Source organism: Bubalus kerabau, chromosome 23, assembly GCF_029407905.1.
Source record: "Bubalus kerabau isolate K-KA32 ecotype Philippines breed swamp buffalo chromosome 23, PCC_UOA_SB_1v2, whole genome shotgun sequence".
Taxonomy (NCBI): domain Eukaryota; kingdom Metazoa; phylum Chordata; class Mammalia; order Artiodactyla; family Bovidae; genus Bubalus; species Bubalus kerabau.
In genome coordinates this window covers 28,106,755-28,127,866 of record NC_073646.1, presented here as the reverse complement: position 1 = coordinate 28,127,866, position 21,112 = coordinate 28,106,755, and the positions used below count along the sequence as shown (strand labels likewise).

General features: G+C 47.8%; 1 protein-coding gene across 5 annotated transcripts; it reads right to left on the bottom strand.

Annotated features, from left to right (window-relative positions):
- Positions 1-885: 885 nt before the first annotated feature.
- On the bottom strand, positions 886-17,963 carry STX4 (syntaxin 4). 5 transcript variants are annotated; one of them, XR_008707678.1, is made up of 11 exons: positions 17,697-17,963; positions 17,409-17,510; positions 17,183-17,282; positions 16,972-17,046; positions 16,169-16,239; positions 14,403-14,511; positions 14,243-14,319; positions 13,534-13,671; positions 12,522-12,632; positions 9,364-9,647; positions 886-1,390 (listed from the first exon to the last, which is right to left on the bottom strand). XR_008707678.1 is itself a non-coding variant. In XM_055562518.1 (11 exons), the coding sequence occupies exons 1-10, from the start codon at positions 17,724-17,726 to the stop codon at positions 12,338-12,340; spliced, it is 894 nt and encodes a 297-aa protein (XP_055418493.1). In that variant the 5' UTR covers positions 17,727-17,963; the 3' UTR covers positions 11,969-12,224; positions 12,320-12,337. The 5 variants fall into 5 exon arrangements, 4 of the variants coding, with proteins under 4 accessions (XP_055418494.1, XP_055418493.1, XP_055418492.1 ...); XM_055562518.1 differs by lacking the exons at positions 886-1,390; positions 9,364-9,647 and adding exons at positions 11,969-12,224; positions 12,320-12,418; XM_055562519.1 differs by lacking the exon at positions 886-1,390 and having other exon boundaries at positions 8,341-9,647.
- Positions 17,964-21,112: the final 3,149 nt, after the last annotated feature.

The following is a 21,112-nucleotide window of genomic DNA, read 5'->3' as shown; positions in this document are numbered from 1 at the left end:
TGAAGATATACCATGTACCTGAATGGAAAGATACTATTAAAAGCTGTTGATTCTCAGTTTAATTTTTAAGTTCATTGCCATTCAATAGGATATTTTTAACAGAACTTGAAAATCCTAAATTCCTGTGCAATATATATTTTTAAAAACAGTGGAGGTGATGTATTTAACACTAAAGTAATTTTTCAAAGACTAAAAATGGAAAAACAAAAATGAGGCCCTACAGTGTAAACTGGTACAGCCTCTTGGAAAGATGATTTGATGTTTATCAAAAGTTAAATGCTTTGTGATGTATGTGATCATTATGCTGTACACCTTAAACACAGTGCTGTATGTCATATCTCAGTAAAACTGGAAGAGGAAACAAGAAGCAAGCAAACACGTTTTTTAAAAAGTAAAAGGACTTCCCTGGCGGTCCAGTGGTTAAAACCCCTCACTTCCAGTGCAGAGGGCATGGGTTTGATCCCTGATTGGAGAACTAAGACTCCACAAGCCATGCAGCACAGCCAAAAAAAAAAAAAAAGGCATACACTTTTCGACTCAGCAAATACACCTCAAAGAATTTACACCACAAATTTCTTTTCCAATTCTGTGACAAAACTGAAAATGAAAGATTGTTCAGTGCAGCAAAATGTGTGATGACTGGAAACACCCTCTATGTCCATTGCAAAAGTCTAAAAGCCACTGTAAAATATATTATGCAACAGTTTTTTTTTAAAATTAGGCTTATCAATCTGTGTCGTTGAATAATATCCAAAAAAAAATGTCAAATGAAAAAGTGCACAGCAGTGGGGTTAGTATCCTCCCATTTGGGCCGAATTACTCGTAAGCGCTCACATTCAAGTGCACAGAGGAGCCCGGTGGGCTGCAGGCCACGGGGTCGCGAAGAGTCGGACACGACTGAGCGACTTCACTTCCACTTTTCACTTTCCTGCTTTGGAGAAGGCAATGGCAACCCACTCCAGTGTTCTTGCCTGGACAATCCCAGGGACAGCAGAGCCTGGTGGGCTGCCGTCTGTGGGGTCGCACAGTCAGACACGACTGAAGCGACTTAGCAGCAGCAGCAGCAGCACAGTATTTCTAGAAGGATACTCAGGAACTGATTCTGAACTATAAATTCCAACTACTAGGGCCTTTCACAATTATAAGACAAACCAATGCCAAAGGTCACAGTGAACCAGATCCTCCTTTCCACACTGTCACCTGTAGACTTGGGGACCACCAAGTTGGCAGCCTTAGGAAGTGTCTGGTGTTCAGGCCCCCTCCAGCCCATGTGCTGCTAGCACCTGAAGCAGAAGTAGTAGGTATCACCTTAGTGTCAGGGACCTCACGTCCATTCTCCATAGCAGAACAAGGGGGCCACATGGCAACAGCAGGGACCAGGGTGTAATGGCTGCAGAAAGAGAGCACCAGTTGGACCAAGGACACTCACTGGCCATACTCACACCCAGAGCAGGATAAGCACTGTCCCTGGGCCTCCTTTCTGTCCAGGCTGGGATCAAAGTCTAAGGGTCCAGGAAAGAAACAGACATCAGATTGGGAGATTGAAAGCAGGAGAACTTTTGTTTACTACTGACTTGATTTTTGGCCTTGAGCAAGATGCTTTCTCTTGGGGGTTGGGGTGGCACCTTTTAAAAATATATTCATGTAAAGATACCATATGGGCTTCCCAGGTGGCACAGTGGTAAAAAAAATCATCTATCAAACAGGAGACTCAAGAGATGCAGTTTCCATCCCTGGGTGGGGAAGATCCCCCGGAGTAGGAAATGGCAACCCAGTCTAGCATTCATGCCTGGAAAATCCTGTGGACAGAGGAGACTGGTGGGCTCCAGTTCATGGGGTCACAAAGAGTATTGGGCACAAGTGAGCACATGTACATATACACACATACACAAAGATACCATATACACTAATCGATAGATCTCCCTGGCTATCTATCTACAATGAAGGATGGAGTGGGTTCCCTGAATGTTTAGAAGAGATTCACAACTCCTGCTCTCTTTCTGGGCCCAGACAATCCGCCCAACCCTTGGGCCCCCTTCTCTGACACCCCCAGCATCCTATACCAAAGTTCCTGCTCCCTGAGGACTCAGTCTGACTTTCAAAAAAATTAACAGTGTTATTAAAATAAAATTCATGGAGAAGGAAATGGCAATCCACTCCAGTATTCTTGCCCGGAAAAGCCCATGGACAGAGGAGCCTGGGAGGGGAGGGGGGCTGCAGTCTATGGTGTTACATGACTGAGCACGCGCACACATGAGGAGGGTGGAGGGAGATGGGTTGGTAGCAATATACTGGCAAAACTAAAAAAAAATTAATATACCCTACAATTAACCTGTCTGAAGTATATAATTCAGGGGTTTTTAGTATATTCACAGAGTTATGCAATCATCACGATCTAATTTTAGAATATTTTCATACCCCCTAAAAGAAACTCCATAGCTGTCACTTCCTATTGATCCCAAGCCCCCATTCCCTGACAATCCTTTGGCCTCAGCTCTAGGCAATGGATAATTTGCTTTCAGTCTCTCTAGATTTGCCTGTTGTGGACATTTCATGTAAATGTAGTCATACAATATGTGGTCTTTTGTGACCAGTTCTTTTACTTAGCATAACATTCTCAAGGCTCATCCATGTTGTATTGATAGTTTGATCAGATCTTCTTTCCTTTTTATTGTCAAATAATATTCCATTGTATGGATATACTACTCTGTTTATCCATTCATCACCCGAAGGACATTTGGGTTTCCATTTTGGTCTATTATGAGTAACGCTGCTGTGAACATTCATGTACAAGTTTTTGTGTGGACATCTTTTTAAATTCTCTGTGTATATATCTAGGGATAGAATTGCTGGATCATATGGTAACTCTATGTTTAACCATTTGACCGTCAGGCAGTTTTCCAAAGTGACTGCACCATTTTATATTCCCACCAACAAGGCATGAATGTTCCAATTTCTCCACATCTTCATCAACCGTTGTTATTATCTTTTTTATTACAGCCATCCTAGTAGGTGTAAATTCGTGGTTTTGATGTGTATTTCCCTGGTGGAAAATGATGTTGAGGATCTCTTCATGCACTTATGGGGCATCTGTATATCATCTTTGGATAAATGTCTGTTCAAGTCCTTGGCCCACTGTTTTCACTGGATTGACTCTGTTGAGTGGTAAGACTTATGTATTCCAGATACAAGTTCTTTATGATTTGCAAAAATTCCTTTCCATTGGGTGGGTTGTCTTTTTACTTTCTTGATGGTACCCTTTGAAGCACATTTTTAATTTTGAGGATGTCCAAATTGTCTATTCTTTTTCTTATTGCTTGTGCTTTGAGAGGGACTTCCCATGTGGCATTAGTGGTAAAGAACCTGCTTGCCAATGCAGGAGACTTCAGAGACATGGGTTTGATCCCTGGGTCGGGAAGATCCCCAGAGAGCACGGCAACCCACTCCAGTGTTCTTGCCTGGAGAATCCCATGGACAGAGGTTACTGTCCATGGGGTCATAAAGAGTCAGAGACGACTAAAGCCACTTAGTGCCACACACTCAGGCATGTGTTTTGAAAGCCATTATCTAATAACCCATTTTCTAATTCAAGGTCATGAAGATTTATGTCTTTGTTTTCATCTTAGAGTTTTATAAACATTTACAAAGTTTATAACTTAGTTATAAACTTAAAAGTTTAAAATGCATAAAAGTTTTTTTTTAATAAATTTTAAGTTTTTATAGCTAAAAGCTCTTCTGTTCAGATTTTTGATCCACTTTGAGTTAATTTTTGTATATGGTTTGAAGTGAAGGTCCAACTTCATTCTTCTGCATATGGATATCCAACTATCCCAGTTCCATTTGTTGAAAAGACTATTCTTTCTCCATTGAGTTGTCTTGACTTCCTTGTTGAAAGTAAACTGACTATAAATATGAGGGTTTATTTCTAGACTCTCAATTTTATTCCCTGGGTATATATCATTCTTTATGCCAGTATCACACTGTTTTGCTTACTGTAGCTTGGTAGTAAAATTTTAAATCAGGACATGTGAGTCTTCCAACTTGTTTCTCTTTCAAAATTATTTTTGTTTTTCTAGATCCCTTGCATTTCCATATGAATTTTAGGATCAGCTTGTCAACTTTTGCAAAAAAGAAAAGGAAACTGGCTGGGATTCTGATAGGGATTGCACTGCCTCCGTAGATAAATTTGAGGAGTATTGTCATCTTGACAATATCAAATCTTTTGACCCATGAACATTTGGGTGTTTTAAATTTTATTTAGATTTTAATTTCTCTCAACAGTGTTTTATAGTTTTAAAGAGTATAAGTCTTACATTTCTTTTGTTAAATTTATATAGAAGTATTTTTTCCTTTTGTTGCTATTGTAAATGGAATTGTTTTCTTTCTTTTTTGGATTGCTCATTGCTAGTGATGAGAAATACAATAGATTTCTGTACTCTGTTCCTATATTCTGCAACCAAAATATTTTATATTTTGTTCCTATATTTCATGCCACCAAAAAAGAAAAAGAATGAAACAAGTCATGTACTCCAACATGCAATCCTAGGACATGCATTTTTTGTTGTTTAGTCTCTAAGTTGTGTCCCACTCTTTTTCAAGAGTGCTGAGCCGGTTTATTAACTCTAACTTTTTTGTGTATATGAATTCCTAAGGACTTTTTATATACAAAATCATGTCATCTGTAAAATGAGGTTGTTTAGTTCTTCTTTTCCAATCTGGATGCCTTTTATTTATTTCTATTGTGTTTATTTTTACAGTGTTAAACAGACACGATGGGAGCAGACATCCTGGGTCTGTGGAGGGGAAAGCATCCAGTCTATCATCATTTAAGTATGATGTTAGCTGTGACTTTTTCATAGATGCCTTTTGATAATTAGCAAGTTACAGGAATTCCCTCTTATTCCTAGTTTCTTAAGCTTTTTTAAAAATCAAAGTTGTTGGATTTTGTCAAATGTATTTTCTGTGTCTATTGAGATGACCAAAAGGTTTTTGTCCTTTATTCTATTAATAGTCTTTATTATTACTACATTAACTGATTTTCAGATGTTAAACCAACCTTGCATTCTTGCGATAAACCTCACTTGTAGAGTCATTTTTATATATTGCTGGATTTTGTTTGCCAGTATTTTGTTGAGGACTTTTACATCTATGTTCATAAGAAATAGTGAGCTGAAGTTTTGTTTTCTTGTGATGTCTTTGTCCCCATTATCTGGATAATGCCAGACAGTCTGACTTCTGGCCCTCATTTTTCTTCTGTCCCAACTTCCTTTAATCCCCTGACTCTGCCAGGACTGTTCCAGGTAGTGAATGCATCTTGGGAATGCAAAATCATAGCCCCCGCTGCTAGGGCAATAGGTGACATCACTCCTTATCAGGGATTGCAGTCATCATCCCCTCCCCAGCCAAGTGGCTGGATAAATTAGAATTCCTCACAGGAGAAAACTCTAGCACCAGGACCAAAGCAGGGGTAAGGGAAGGCAGCAGGCTTTGTAGGTGGGGCAGTGATTCTGGATTCAACCACGGAAATTTGGTGACTTGTTCTCAGTTACTTATGCATAACCCACTCTCAGGCCTCCCAAATGATGCTAGTGGTAAAGAACCCGCCTGCTAATGCAGGAGACTGTAAGAGTCTCAGGTTTGATCCCTCGAGGAGAGCATGGCAACCCACTCCAGTATTCTTGCCCAGAGAATCCCAAGGACAGAAGAGCCTGGCAGGCTACAGTTAATAGGGTCTCAAAGAATCAGACACAACTGAAGCAACTTAGCACAGACACAGCCCACTTCAACAAAAATCCCTCTCCCTGGAGCCTGCCTTCCATTCAAGTCCTATCCCAGTTCTGACTAATCTCTTACCTGTTCCTTACACTCAGTAGGCTCCAGCCATGCTGACCTTCTGTTGATTTGTTTCTTCTCCGTCATGGAACCTTTGCACTTGCTCTTTCCTGGGGATGGAACCCATCACCCTAGATTTGCCCATGATGTTTTCTGTTCTTTCACATCTCAGCTCAAATCTTGCTGTTTCTACTGCTGCATAATAAATGACCACAAACTTAACATCTTAAAAACAACATCTATTTCTTATACTATGGTTCTGTAGGTTCAGAAGTCCAGGCTCTGACTGGGCTTCTACTTAGTGTCTCACAAGGCTGAAGTCAAGGTCTTGCCCAATGTGAGCTTTTATCTGGAGGCTCTGGCATAGCATCCACTGCCAGACTCACCTGGGGGTATTAACAGAATTCCGTTCCATTTGGCTGTAGTACTGAGGTCCCTGTTTCTTTGTAGGCTGTCAGCCAGAGGTTTGTTCTCAGTTTCTATAGGCCGTCTATATTCCCTGGCTAGGAGCTCTTCCCTCTTCAGGTCAGCAATGGTGCATTGAGTCCTCCTGCTTCAAATTTCTCTGACTTCTGTCTTCCTCTTCTGTAGATAGCTGGAGAAGCTTCTCAGCTTTTAAGAGCTCATATGATTACATTTGGCCCATATGAATAATTCAGGACAATCTCCCTGTCTCAACTGATTGGTGAACTTAATTACATCTGCAAAGTCCTTTTTGGCACCTAATATTCATAGAGATTAGGGCATGGAATCTTTGGCGGCCATTATTCTCCTTACCACAGTTCACCTTCTAGGCCTCAAAGGTGCACATCTGTCCCACAAGCAAAATGCATTTACTTCCTTCCACGGTCCCTAAAAGTCTCATCCTATGGCAGCATCAAGTCAGAGTAAAAAAAAAAATAAAATAAATCTCATAAATCTCATCAAACCAAAAGTCCCAAATCTCATTATCTAAATTAGATGCAGATGAGACTCTGGGTATAATCCATTCTGGAGCACAATTCCTCCCATCTGTGGACCTATGAATCTAAAAAAAAACAAGTCATGGGAACTCCCACGGCAGTCCAGTGCTTAAGACTCTGTGCTTCCAATGCAGGGGGCTTAGGTTCAATCCCTGATTGGGGAATGAATATCTCACATGTTGTGCCATGCCACCAAAAAAGAAAAAGAATGAAACAAGTCATGTACTCCAACATGCAATCCGGGACACGCATTTTTTGTTGTTTAGTCTCTAAGTTGTGTCCCATTCTTTTTCAACCCCATGCACTGTAGCCTGCCAGGCTCCTGTCCATGAGATTTCCCAGACAAGAGTACTGGAGTGTGCTGCCATTTCCTTCTCCAGGGGATCTTCCTGACCCAGGGATTGAACCTGTGTCTCCTGCACTGGCAGGCAAATTCTTTACCACTGAGCCACCAGAGAAGCCCGGGAATTGCATCAGGTGATAGAAATAGACATTCTGGTTAAAAAAGAGGAGAAATGGAAAGCAAAAAGGAGTGACTGATCTAAAGCAACTTCAAAAACCAGCTGAGCAAATTTCTTTAGCTTTCCAGGCCTAAAAACAATCCTCCATGGTTTTATTCTGCTTTCTGAGCTGTCAGTTCTGCTCTTTGAATTAGTCACCTTCCCTAAGAAGCCATTCCTGACTATCTTTTAGAACAGCCCCTGTAATTTTTTGTCACAACACACTGATTAATTTTTTAATAACACATATCCTGGTTTGGGGATGTCTTGACTGTTTATTTTTACTATTTATTTGTTCATTTTATTTATTTGCCTGAGCCAGGTCTTAGTTGTAGCCCGAGGGACCTTCCTTGCATCATGCGGAATCTTTCTTTGCTGGGGATTAGCTCCAGAGCACATGGGCACAGTAGTTGTGGCTTGCAGGCTTAGTTGCTCTCAAGCACGTAGAATTTTAGTTCCTTGATCAGGGACTGAACTCATGCCCCCTGCCTTGGAATTGCAGACTTAACCACTGGACCACCCAGGAAGTCCCACAAAGATGAGTTTTAATGAAACTTTGTGCCTTAAGGGTCTTGTCAGTTGCATCTTTCACTGGTTAAAAATTTGGATCAGGGAATTCCCTGGGACTCTTCACTCACACTGCAGGGAGCACAGGTTCAATCCCTGGTAGGGGAACTAAGATCCTGTATGCTGCACAGCAGAGCCAAAAATGCATTTTTTTTTTTAATCATTTGCCTGGAGTTTCTATATTCTCTTCCATTTCTGCTTAAAAAGTGGCCAATTATTTTCTGAGTCATTTTTCTTATAGAAACTTGTCAGATGCACTCAACAGCAACCAGGGCATGCTACTAATATTCTCTTTCCTCATTTTTTTGCTTAAATCTCTAAACTCAGTTGGACATTACTTGTATTCTTAGTTCTATTTCCAGCTTACAGTTTAAACAAATGCTTCACCATTACATAACACACATCACCATCTTTGCAACTTCCAATGCTAGTTTCCTCACCAGCCACTGTCCAGATCCAAAGTTAATGACACACAACTCAGGTTTTTCTTTTTATTGTAGCAACACTTCACTTCTGGGTACTAGTTCTGTAACAGCTGAACTAGACTTATGATAATTTGGTAAAAGCCAACCTCCAAATATCAGTGGCTCCCAGCAGGAGAAGTTTCTCATTTACATTACACCTCATTTTACAGGTGGGCTACAGATCAGCTTCATGTCCTGTTAATTCTGGGTTCCAGGCTGAAGAAGTCTTCATCTGGCAATTGACAGGTTCATGGCAGAGGAAAAAGAGATGGGAAACTGCCAGACTACTCATTGGTGCTTAAAGCTTCTACTTGGAAGTGGTGTCTTAATATCTACTCAGATTCCAAAGCATGTTATATAGCCAAGCCTATTTTAAGTGGGCATGAATGTATAATCCTCCTCACTTGAGGGGCCCAATAGGAAGAACAGCATATATGTGGAACAGCAATATAATCTACTACAGGGCTGTACCAGAAACGTCAATCACTGAGTTCATCCATTCTTCCTTCATACCACACTGTGCGGACGCATTTTGTACCTTGTAACATCTCTCATACATCCTGTGTATGCGCTAAGGCACTTCAGTCGTGTTCAACTCTTTGCGACCCTATGAACTGTAGCCCACGAGGTTCCTCTGTCCCTGGGATTCTCCAGGCATACACCTTGGTCAAGGGTAAAATCTTGACTCAAGGTAGACAATTCCCAAGTAGGTCAATGTACCCTGACCTAAACCAATCAGGTCCCTTTTCTTAAGAATCTGAACCATGAAATATTCAGTGGGTGAGGAATAAGTGGAGAAGGCTGCAGCTGAAAGGTTGTGATACAAGATGGATTTGGAAAAGCCACAATTCGCGCAGACCGTGTTCCTTAAAAGTTGGGTTGACAGCACCCGAGCCAGGATTTCAGTGAAAAAATCTTCCCATAGCCCCTCACTCAGGTTGGTTTCCCTCACAGAAGGGGTATACACAAGGGAACTTGTAAAACCTCCAGTGCCTGGGTCCACTTGCCTACTAGGTCTGCTCCAAACCTGCTACTCACCTGTTCAGAAACCTTCCATGGGTCCCCACAGCCCACCGGAAAAATTCAAATTACTGAACCCGCCATCCGAGCCCTTGCTTGGCCGTCTAGCCAACTCTTCTGGGAAGTTCTGGATGGCGTCCTGAGACAAGCAGCCTTTCGGGGGTGGCGCTGTCCAGCACTGCCAAGCAGAAGGCACATGCCCTACGTGGACACCCAGCTGCGTAGACGTGGCAATCTCCGCGTCGGTTTGACAGTCTCTGTCAGATCCCGGTAGGCGCCACGGGTTGCAACTTCAGTTGATTCTGAAGGCAGAAAAGTGAGAGAGTGGATAAAGGCGACCAACAGGACAGGATTCCGCTGAAGAAGCAGGCCGTAGGGGAAGAGATGGAGAGTGGAGAATCATGGAAGCCCAGAGTCCAAATCAGTCTTCTACTGAGGCAGCATCCATCCGGTCTCGCAGTTTCCCCATTGGGTGGACATCTAGAGTGTTTGCACGCTGCTAAAAACGAGGGCTTCTTCCTGCAGGCGTCTAGTTTCTTCTGTACACGGGACACAGGACCTCAAGCAGGACTAACGCGTGGGTACACTCCCGGACTCTCTAGCAGCCGCAAGTTCCGGCTGCTAGGGGCCGGGACCCGGCCACGCCTTCTTGCGTGAGGTCCTGAGCCCCTGCCCTCACGGGTCTCTCCCAGGCCAGCCCCCTTCCGCCTTATTAGGCGTTTGATCACGCCCCTTGCGCTGTGTGATCCAATCGCTTTTCGGTGCGACTGCGGTCTCAGTCTGAGGCCCCGCCTACACCTAATTGCAGTTTAATTCCGGATGCTCACTCCTTCAGGACGCCCTGCGGACCAATCCTGATGCTCTTCAGGAACAACATTTAGGTCCGCTGGCCAATCCGAGCGGTCCGTTTTCCAAGTGTCAGCCCGGCCACCCCCTCAGCCACGCCCCGTACGCTCGGTACCAAGTGTACCCCTCGGACCTGGCGCAGGCCCCGCGCAACCGCTGCTTCCGGGCCACAGGGAGGCGCTGCAGGAGGGCGCCCAGCCTCGGGTGGAGGCGGGGCAGGTCCGATCGCACGCCACTGCGGCCCAATCCCGCCCCCTGGTCCCTCCCCCAGCCCGGTTCCAGGAGCTGGGTCCGAGTCTGCACCAACTTCCACTGGCCCATCCCTTCCTTGGCTCGCGTCGCCCCGGCGCCCACGTGTGTACCCCATACTTGGCGGCCGAAGCAATTGGTGTATACAGCTGGGCAGCCAGGAGCAGCAGCGGCAACCAGTGGGATCGAAGGTGGGATGGAACAAGGCGGCTGGAACCCCGCCCCCAGACCTTGGTCAGGGGTCAGGCCCTCCCCCATTCCTACCAGGCTTCGGAGGCAGGAGCCCTGAAACCAAGTGTCTGGGAACAGGCGCTACATCCAGCTCCAGAAATCAGGCATGGGGCTTGGAACTTTTAGAAATTTCGAGCTGGAGTCTGGAACTCAGGTGAGTCATAGAAACTCGGCTCCTCGGCCTCCTCTACCCGCTTCAGCCACAAGACCCCTGAGAAACAAGGTGTGGGCTGATTCAGAGTGCCTCCCTCTCTAATCTGAACTCTTATATAAAAGGCAATGCCACACCAAGTGGGGAGAAGGAGCAGTGGGCGGGTGACTGGGAGATTGGCATTGACATATATACACTATTGTTTTGGGGTTTTGTTCAGTTGCTCAGTCGGGTCTAACTCTGTATACATACAGCTGATTCACTTTGCTGTACAGTATAACATTGTTAAAGCAACTATAGTCCAATAAAAATTAATTTAAAAAATAAATAAATAGGGACTTCCCTTGGTCCAGTGGTTAAGAATCCGCCTGCCAATGCAGGAAACACGGGTTTGATCCTTGGTCTGGGAAAATCCCACATGCTTCAGGGCAACTAAGCCCTGGGACCCTGGAGCCTGTGCTCCACAAGAGAAGCCCCAGAGAGAAGAAGCCAGTGCACCACAGCTAGAGAGTAGCCCCTGCTCATGGCAACTAGAGAAAGCCTGAGAGCAGCAACAAAGACCCAGCACAGTCAAAAATAAGTAAATTAAATAAATTAATACAAAGACAAGAAAAGGCAATGCTTTTTTCTGAGCACAAGGCCTGGCCTGTTGAACCCTCTGCCTGGCAATCTCTTCACTGATTCTTCCTGTAACTAGCCATTGGACTCCCTGCTTCCCATTGGACTCAAATATGGCCACCTCTGGGACAGGCCCTTCCTTGTCCACTGTATCCAAAGGAACAGACTCAGTTCCTTTTTCAGAGTGCCTCTTCTTCTTGGCCTCAGGAATGCCCATAGATGCCACACACACATCCCTCTGTGTCCCAGCCTGGCCTGGCTCAGCCTCACTGTTTTGGGCTTAGGTCCTCACAATGCTCTTTCCCCAGGGACAGTACTGAGCCACATGTGGGTGTCATCTCTTCCAGGCCCCACCCATTTTCATGGGAGAGTAGAAGGGCGCTGCCAGCCTGGCGTGGTCACCTGAGACAGTCTGATTTGAGTCTGCCTGGGCTGGGTCTGTCCCCCAGGGTGGCGGGGAGGTGAGCAGGCTGGATACCTGAAGGCCCTGGACCAAACTTTTCAAGGACACGCGTGCACAGGGGAATCTCCAAGGTTTGTTTGTTTTTTAATTTCTTACAAAACCACATGTCTCTGCCAAACAGGACACTGCAGGCCTGCCCCCAGGCACTGTGACCCAGGGGGGAGGCACCCATGGATGAGTGGCTGCCAACCCCAGAAGAACTGTCTGCCCCTCTGCACAAGGCACTCACTGTGAGGAAGGGGTCTGGCTGGAGGTTCTGTCCAGCCCACCCCCAGCTGCTGGGAGAGAAGGCAGACCCTGGGTCCCTGGTGCTCTTAGTGTCTGCAAGGGAAGGCGGCAGAAGAGGGTCTGAGAGGAGGAGAAAAGGCTGGGGTCGGGTATGGGGCAGGCCAGGGGGCAGGCCCACGGTATTTCACCAAGAATATGCGGCGCTGTCAAACCAACGTGGAGATGACAATGATGACCACCAGAATGAGGACAGTGATGGACAGACAGATGGCAATAAAGACTTTCTTCTGTGGGAGAGGAAGCGGGGTAGGGGGTGGGTGTCAGGGAAACTCAGGAGTGGAGAGAGGGCCACCCAGGGGGAGGGGTGGCAGGGGAAGGGCGGAGGCTCACCTTGCGCGCCTTCTTCTGGTTCTCCAGGGCCACCTTGACATGTTCCTGCCCACGTTCCACATAGTCTGCTGAGCTCAGAATGTTCTTCTCAATCCGGTTGATCATCTCCCCCTGCTCGGAAGAGGAGGCGGTTCAGGCAGGAAGGAATGACTGGGGGCGGAAGGCCCAGCAGCTCCTCTGCCCACCCCAACCACAGAGGACTCAAGGACACTCCTGGCAGAAAACGGTGCACTAAGGAAGAGGTGGGGACAGGATGCATGTGACAGAAGTCCACACGCCTGGGGATGGCTTCCAGGCTCCCTCCTACCGTATGCTCCCTTCTGTCCTGCACCCTCGCCCCATACAATTTCTACTCGCAGTGCTGGCTGGGAGCGGAGCACCTTGAATGGCTCATATGTTTTCACAGAGGGTGAACTTTTGTCCCCTCGCAAACCTGTCTGAAGTCCCTTGTTCTTTAGGCCTGGCTCCCAGCTGCTGGGAAGCCCTCCCTGTCGCTGCCTCCTCACGGTACCACCAGCCTTCAGATCCTGGACTCCTACAGAGTGAAATCTCTCCCCCAGGACTCCCAGCTGCAAAAGGGCACTGGGGTCAGCTGCTCCCAGATGGACCTGGAAGCTCCCTTTATCATGAGATAAGGGCCAGGGGAAGAATACCACCTCCTACCCCACCCTTGTCTACATTTTAGGAGGCAGGCCCCTCTAGGGGGCAACTGAAGAGTTCTTAGGTGTATAAGAATGGATTCTGTTGCTGGAGGAGGAGCCAGGGTTGGGGCCATATGTGGTGTGGGCTCCAGTTCAAGGGATGGGGTACAAGGTATAAAGCAGTAATTATCTGAGTAGCTACTGAGGAGGATGAAATCTGGGAACACAGCTAAGGATAGAAGTAAGGGCCAGTCTGGAGGGTAACAAAAGCCTTGGTGAAAGAGGCTAAGGGTGGAAGCAGGCTGACAGTCATGACATGCTCTCACATCTGGGGACTGGATCGAACCCAGCCAGCAGCCTCAGGCACCCACCTGCATCTCCACTTCAGTGGCCAAAAAAGTGAAAATCTCATGAAGTTCACGGATACTGCGCTCCAGCTGCTGGATCTCGCTGTGCCGGGCCGAGATCTCATTTAGGGCCTGTCGAGTCACTTGTGTGTCCTTCAGTATCTGCAGAGTGGACAGGAGTGATGGGACAGGTCACAAGGAAATCAGCAGCACGTTTAGAAGTTCCTGTTCAGCTCTGGGGCAGCCCTCGGGCCTAGAACTGGGGCCCAGGCCCTAATAAGGGATGCCAGGCAGGCTAATATGTTCCCTTCTGGGCCTCAGGATTCCCTCCATGAAAAAGGGCCAGGAGGGCTTCCCTGGTGGCTCAGTGGTAAAGAACCCGCCTGCTAATGCATGAGACACCAGTTTGATCCCTGATGGGAGAAGATCCCACCTGCTGCGGAGCAGCTAAGCCCGTGTGCCACAACTACTGAGCCTGTGCTCTAGAGCCCCAGAACCACAATTACTGAGCTCACGGGCTGTAGGGCCTGTGCTCCGCAACAAGAGAAGCCACTGCGAGGAGAAGCCCATGCACCGCAACTGGAGAATAGCCCCCGCTTGCTGCAACTAGAGAAAAGCCTGCACAGCAACGAAGACCCAGCACAGCTAAAAATAAATAAATAAATCATTTTTTTAAAAAGGACTCAGAGAGGATGGGGGGCCCAGCAGAGAGAGGCTGGTGGGGGCCACTCACATTGGACACAAACACCTCGCTCTGCCCGCTGTCCAGCATCTGCTCCAGCTCCTTGTCAGACACCATTCCAGCATTTGCTGTGAAGGAAAAGGCCAGGCTCAGAGCTGGTTGGGTCAGCTGACCCTGTGTGCTGGGCACCACAACGGGCACCACAACTCACTGATCTTCAGCTGCCTCCGAATCCGCTCCACGTTCTTCTCCCGGTATTCAGACTGCATTAAGTTGCACTTGTTGATGAGCTCCACGAATTGCTGAGACAGGACCCCGTGCTAAGGAGGGAGAAGAGAAGCTGGGGACCCCTGGGAGGATCCCTGCCTGGTCTGGGCCTCAGCAGCCCCTTGTGTACAATGAGCAAAGAGCATGAGCTCAGAGGTGCCTGTGGCCTTGACCTCTTTGAAAGGCTCCCGTGGTCTCTCAAAGTAAAAGCCAAAGCCCTTCCCAGGGCCTACAAGGCCCTATAGGACGCACCCCTTCCCACATACCCTCTCTCATTTTACATCCCCACACTGTCTCCCTCGCTCCTTCCCTCCAACTACAGTGGGCTCCTGACTCCTCCCTGATCAGAACACAGCCCCACGTCAGGCCTCCTCAGTTGCCATTACTTCAGCCCAGAATGCTCAGGCCCCACAGAAGCCTGGAAGTCTTTGTTCCAATGTCACCTTCGGAAGTTTTCTCCAGCTTGTTGGAACCTGCCTTCTCCCGCTGTTCTCAATCCCTCTTCTCTTTTCCCTTAATACTTCTATGTTCTACAATAATTGACTGATTTATTATGGTGACTCTCTCTCCCCACTGGAATGAAATCTCCATGAGGATAGAGAACATTTGTTGACAGCTGTTTCCTAAACAGCTAGAAAAGGTCTGGCATACAGTAGGCCCTCAAAGAATATTAGTGGAATGCTGGCTGAACACCACCCTCCCTGCTTAAACTAAAGGTGTGCCAGGATACCTGGCGGTCAGCTGATTGCCCAGATTTTGCAGGCCCACCTGGGCATTCAGCCTCTCACACAATGACTACCACAAGCCCCTCACCCCTCACCCCCCGGAAATGCCTTCCCTGCTTGTCCATTTTCCTGATGTCTAAAATCTGCTCATTCCTTGGAGTTCCTTTTTTCCAGGACACATCTGCTGTCCTGGGTTCAGCTGCACCCTTTCAAGATGCCCAATTGTAGGGGGGGCAGTTCTTGAGGCACTAACCTACTGTGTTCCCCTCTTTGTTTGGCAAAGTAATAAAGCTACTTTTTCCTTCTCTTCCATTTAAAAAAAAAAGCCCCAATTGTTCAATCTTCAATCTGGGGGGTCTTTGCTGAGTTCTGGGCCCACCTACTCTAACTCTGATCTCCAAGAACTCCAAACCATGCCTCTCTGGGCACCCAGAGGATACTGCTCAGACCATTTCAAATCTCCTTATTAAGATAATGATTCTGTGCCCTTCCCCCAACACACACACCAGGGAAGTTCCTCTTCCTGACTTCTTGAATTCTGTCCTTGGGGCAGAGGATGTCCCCATCACATGGGTAGGGAACCACCTAGTCACTTGACTGTACCCTCTTTTTCCCTGGGCAGAGCCATTAACTACCAAGTCCTACCTGAGTAATGTCTTTGTCATCTATGCAAGCTTAACTCCCCATCTTGGCTTCTAGAAAGTATATCTCCTACAGCCAAGCCCAGATCATGTCTGGGGTCTCAGCAACTTCTCACTGAATGGAGGAGAAGAAGGCAAGGTGTTATAATGGATTGGAAGTCAGAAGACCCAGGTTCTTGACCTTGGGGTAAATCCTTTTTTATCTCTGAGCCTCAGTTTCCTCATTTGGAAAATCATCAGGTTGGATTTAATGATCTCTAAGAGCCCTGCCTTCTTACATCTGCCATCTAATGATCTACTGAACACTTGCTGAAATGTCCTACTTCTGGGAATAATGAACCCACCTGGGTTTTTCTCATTCTTGTGTTGACGGAGTTATAATTCTCATCAGCTTCCTCCTTCTGGGGCTCTATGGCTATGGAAAGACACAAAAGTATTGGTAGAGAAAGGGGTTTGACCTCTGGCTTCTGAAATTCATTTGGGGACTGGGACCCAGCCACCCAGCCATACAATAGAGATACAATATCTCCACAGGGCTTTTTTTTTTTTTTTTAAATAAAATTCATCATAAAATGACTACTTCTGAGCCTCTGACAGGCAAAAGTATATTTTTCTTTGCAATAAATACATCAGAGAATTCCCACATGTTTGGAGAAGGTTCCTAACAAAACCCACATCTTCCCGCCCAAAGAATACACACTGGGCAGCAAGAATTGTAGGAGTACAGATGATCCTTGCACAACTGTGTGGGTCCACTTATACCCGAATTTTAAGAAAATAAATGCATACTACAGTACTACACAATCCACGGTTGCATGAATCCACCCTTGCAGAACCTGGGATGTGGAAGGCAGACTATACAGTTATATGTAGATAATGACCTGAATGTGGGGGTAGCAACGCTAACCTCTGCCTTGGACAAAGATCAAATGGAAATGGTTTCATTATAAATAAGGGAACCTGAGAGGCAGGCATATGCTGTGGAAAGAACTTTGGACTGGAAGCCAGGAGATGGAGATTCTAGACTTTGGCCTGCTGTGTGACCTGGATATATATCACTGGCCTCTCTGGACCACACACTCCCCAGATATACCAGGAGTTTGGCAGGATCAGAGGAAAGTATCTGGCTGAGGTCCTAGGAGCTCACCCTTCAGCTGCCCGCGGATGTCCCTCCCTAGCTGTTTGATCTCGTCGCGCAGGTTCTGCAGGTCCTGCTTCATGCCTAAACAAGAGAAAGCCATGATGCCCAAATAGCAACCTCTACCTCAACAAATCTCCCTGGCCACCACCTGTGTGGAACTACAACCCCCACAAGCCCTCCGGTTGAGCATGCGTTCTGCACCCGGGGTTTCACTCACTCTCCTCGGGAAGGGGCGTGGCCAGGATGGTGACCTGCTGCTTCTCCAACTCTCGGACTTTATTCTCTAGCTTGACGATAGTCTGCCGAATTGTCCGAACCTGGGGACGATGACCGAGAGGGCTGAGGGAGATATGGGGGGGGGGGGGGGGGGGTGCTCCAGGCTCCTCTGCTTCTCGGGCCCTCCAGCCCCCTCGTGAATCCTGGCTGAGATTCCAGCCTCTTACCTTCTGGAAGAACTCATCGTCCGGGCTCCCCAGCCGTGCAGTACCCGGGTGTACCACAAGCGCGACTCGCTCCTTGTCTTCATCGTCCGAGCTGTCATCCCCCTGCCAGGGCCGGGGTCACTGGCATCACTTCCTTGCTACTGCTCTCCCTCAGTAGAACTCACGGGCTTCCGGGACTTTCCTTCCTACCCCACAGTCATCCCTCCCGGCCCCGAGGACCAGGAGTCCTGCATTCCGGCAGACGCCATCCCGTCCACCGGCCCCAACCCTGCTGCGCCAAATTCTCACCTGCCTCAGCTCGTGGGTCCTGTCCCGCATGGCGGCCCGAGATCCCTCTCGCCGGCGCCGGAGCCCGGCGGGCCTCAAGATTCTAAGTTTGGAACTCCCGTACCCAACTCACACTCTGACACTCCCCTCCGCCCTCACCCTGCAGACCCCAAACCCTTCCCCAAGAGTCGCTAGAGGCTCTGTCCCTGGCACCATTCACAGTTTCAAAGGGAAGGAGCCGACCTCGGGGACCCCCAAGATTCCACAGGTTGGAATTCCCTTTTCTTCCCCCCCCCCCGCCCTCTCCTGTAGCCTCGGCCCCGCCCCCTCTGGAAAGACTGGAGCATGCGCACCGGATCACGTCTCTTCCCCACCCCAGGGAAAGGCCGAGGTCGGAAGCCGCAGCGCCCCGAACGGAAGCGAAATTGCCAGGACGTGAGAACCCTCCCCCTTTGCCGGAACTATCGCATCTTCCAGCGGAAATCTATTTGCCAAAAGGGGTGGGAATGCGTCATTGGTACGTGATCTGTGAGGCCCGCTCATCTCGTATCACACCATAGTGCAACCCCCCGCGCGCGTCATGTGACCGGCCTGATCTCAGCCTCTCAGACCCAGAACGTGACGCTTCGACTGTCACATGTCTCGGCCTTGTCAGCTTCATCTCTGGAACACCTATCTCCCCACGACGTCCTCGGCACTCCGCGCCCGAGTTACCTCCCTTCAGAACCCCCGCGAGGCGGGGAGGGGGCGCTGACTACCCCCGGAGACAGTGGGTGGTAGGACCCAAGCTGAATCCGGCTTCCTTTCTTTTGGGTCTGCGAGTGTGGGCAGACTGACGACTTAGAATTTGGAGCTGTCAACATCATGAGACCTTGAAATTCAGAAAAGAATAAGATCCAGCGTCAGAGAATTGCAGGGTTTTGTAGGCAGAGCATCTGGGGGTGGGAAGTGACCTCACCCGAGGCGGAACTCTCTTCTCCCGCATACTCCTGGCACAGTTTCTGACAGGTGGGCGGCTGGCTGGCGCCCGGCTTGAACACTGCAGTCCCGCTGCACTCACCACCTTCAAGCAGGGCATTTCAGGGCAGCTCGGGCTAAGAAAACAGTCTGTTACATTGAGCAGCATGTCACTTAGACAACCCCTTCCCCAGACCCCCACCTTGCACTGGGGTCTACCCTCTGGAACCCACAAAAATATTCCATATTATCGTGGCCTGTGAGTTACTAAAGTGAGGGCATGATTGTGGACAGAGGAGCCTGGAGGGTTACAGTCCATGGGGTCACAAAGAGTCGGACACGACTCAGTGACTAACACACACAAACTGTAGCCCACCAGTCTCCTCTGTCCATACAATTTTCCAGGCAAGAATACCAGAGCAGGTTGCCATTTCGTCCTCCAGGGGATCTTCCCAACCCAGGGATCGAACCAGCATCTCTTGTGTCTCCTTCATTGGCAGGCAGATTATTTACCACTGAACCAACTGGAAAACCCAGCACATGTTAGGCCCTCAGTAAATATTTGTTGATAGAGTCTTAGCCTTTTATATAACTGAAGATGAAGCTTATGGGTCCCTAGTTTTCTCTTTTATGCTTCAGGCTGTTGGTAACACTTCCCTAACCCTAACCCTGTAGACATTCATTCATTCAGTGGATATTTATTGTATGGGCCAGACACTGTTGTAGAGCCAGAGACATATCAGGGCAGACAAGAATGCCTTGCCCTTTTGGAACCCACCTTCTATAGAAGGACGCCCCAAAGTCACTCAGTGAGTCTCAGAATAGCTGAGAGGAATATTAGTTTTCCTGGATCCCAGGATGTCAACAGCCCCGGTGTCTCTGCCAGGGATTCCATGCTGCTATTCCTCCAGGGTCTTTCTTCCCCTCTTCATCTCCTGAGCCCCACCGTGCACCAGATCCTTGCCTACTCCTGCCCATCTCTCATGTCTTCACTTGGATCTGACATACCATGTATTTTGCTAATTTGTGTTATCTATTGTCTGTCTCCACCCCTCCTCTCCACCCTACTAGAATGTAAGCTCCAAGAGGACAGGGATTTTCACCTTAATTATTCACTACCATGTCCCCAGCGCCTGCAACACTGCCTGGCACATAGTAGCTGATTAATGAATACTTGTGAAGGAATGAATTTTTTTTTAACCACACCATGCAGCTTGAGCTATCTTAATTCCTCAACCAGGGATGGAACCCAGATCCTTGGCAGTGAAGCACAGAGTCCTGACCACTGGGCTGCCAGAGAATTCCCAATTTCTTTTGTTTTTTTAATTAATGTATTTGACTGCATCGGGTATTAGTTCCAGCACTCGAGATCTTCTCTGTGTCATGGAGGATGTTCTGTTGTGGTGCATGGACTCTAGTTGTAGCGTTTGGGCTCCTCTTCTGGTTCTTTGGAGGGCTCCAGAGTTTGCAGGCTCAGGAGTTGCCCCACGCGGGCTTAGTTGCCCCACAGCATGTGGGTTCTTAAGTCCCCAATCAGGGTTCGAACCTGTGTCCCCTGCATGGCAGGGTGGATTTTTAACCACTCAACCACCATGGAAGTCTGCCCAATTTCTTTTTAATTGACATTTACTTAGCATTTACTGTATGCCAGGCACCAATATTAGTACTTAATAAAAACTTACTCATTTCATCCTTATGTACATTCTGTGAGACTGGTACTGTATTACTGTCCTAATTTTACAGAGAAGGAGGCTAAGACACAGAGGCAGTAAGTAACTTGCCCAAAGTTACACACCAGCAAATATGAGAGCCAGGATTTGGAACAAGAGAGGAAGCTCCAGACTCTATGCTCTTAACCAGTACACTATGATCCAAGAAAAACACCAGCCAGGAGTGGCTCCCTGTGTCCCACCCACCCTTGGGGGACTTGCTGCCACCTATTAATGCTCTACTTTGGATCATCTGATGGGGAAGTGGGGGCCAACAACAAAATGAGTCTCTTCCCTTCCCCCATCATGAGTCTCTCTTCCACATCTGTTGGGTGGGAACAGACTGCTGGGGAGGTTGTTGGTCCTCCTCTCATTCCCTATGTGCTGTCTTCCCAAGAGCCAAGGGCTTTCCTGGTGGCTCAGACAGTAAAGAATCTGCCTGCAATGCAGGAGACCTGGGTTTGATCCCTGGGTTGGGAATATCCCCTGGAGAAGGATATGGCTACCAGTTCAGTGTTCTTGCTGGGAATATTCCATGGACAGAGGAGCTTGGCAGGCTACAGTCCATGGGGTTGCAAAAAGTTGGACATGACTAAAAGACTAAGCACACATACACACCGAGAACCAAAGATATCCATGCATGGGTCACATAGGGCTTCTGTGCACCCTCAAATGTCTCTGAGGCTGGTTTTGTACCGAAACCCCAAGGGCTACAGAGATGAAGCCCCACCACTCTCTCCTCATGATGTGTCTTGAGCCTGACCTTAATCA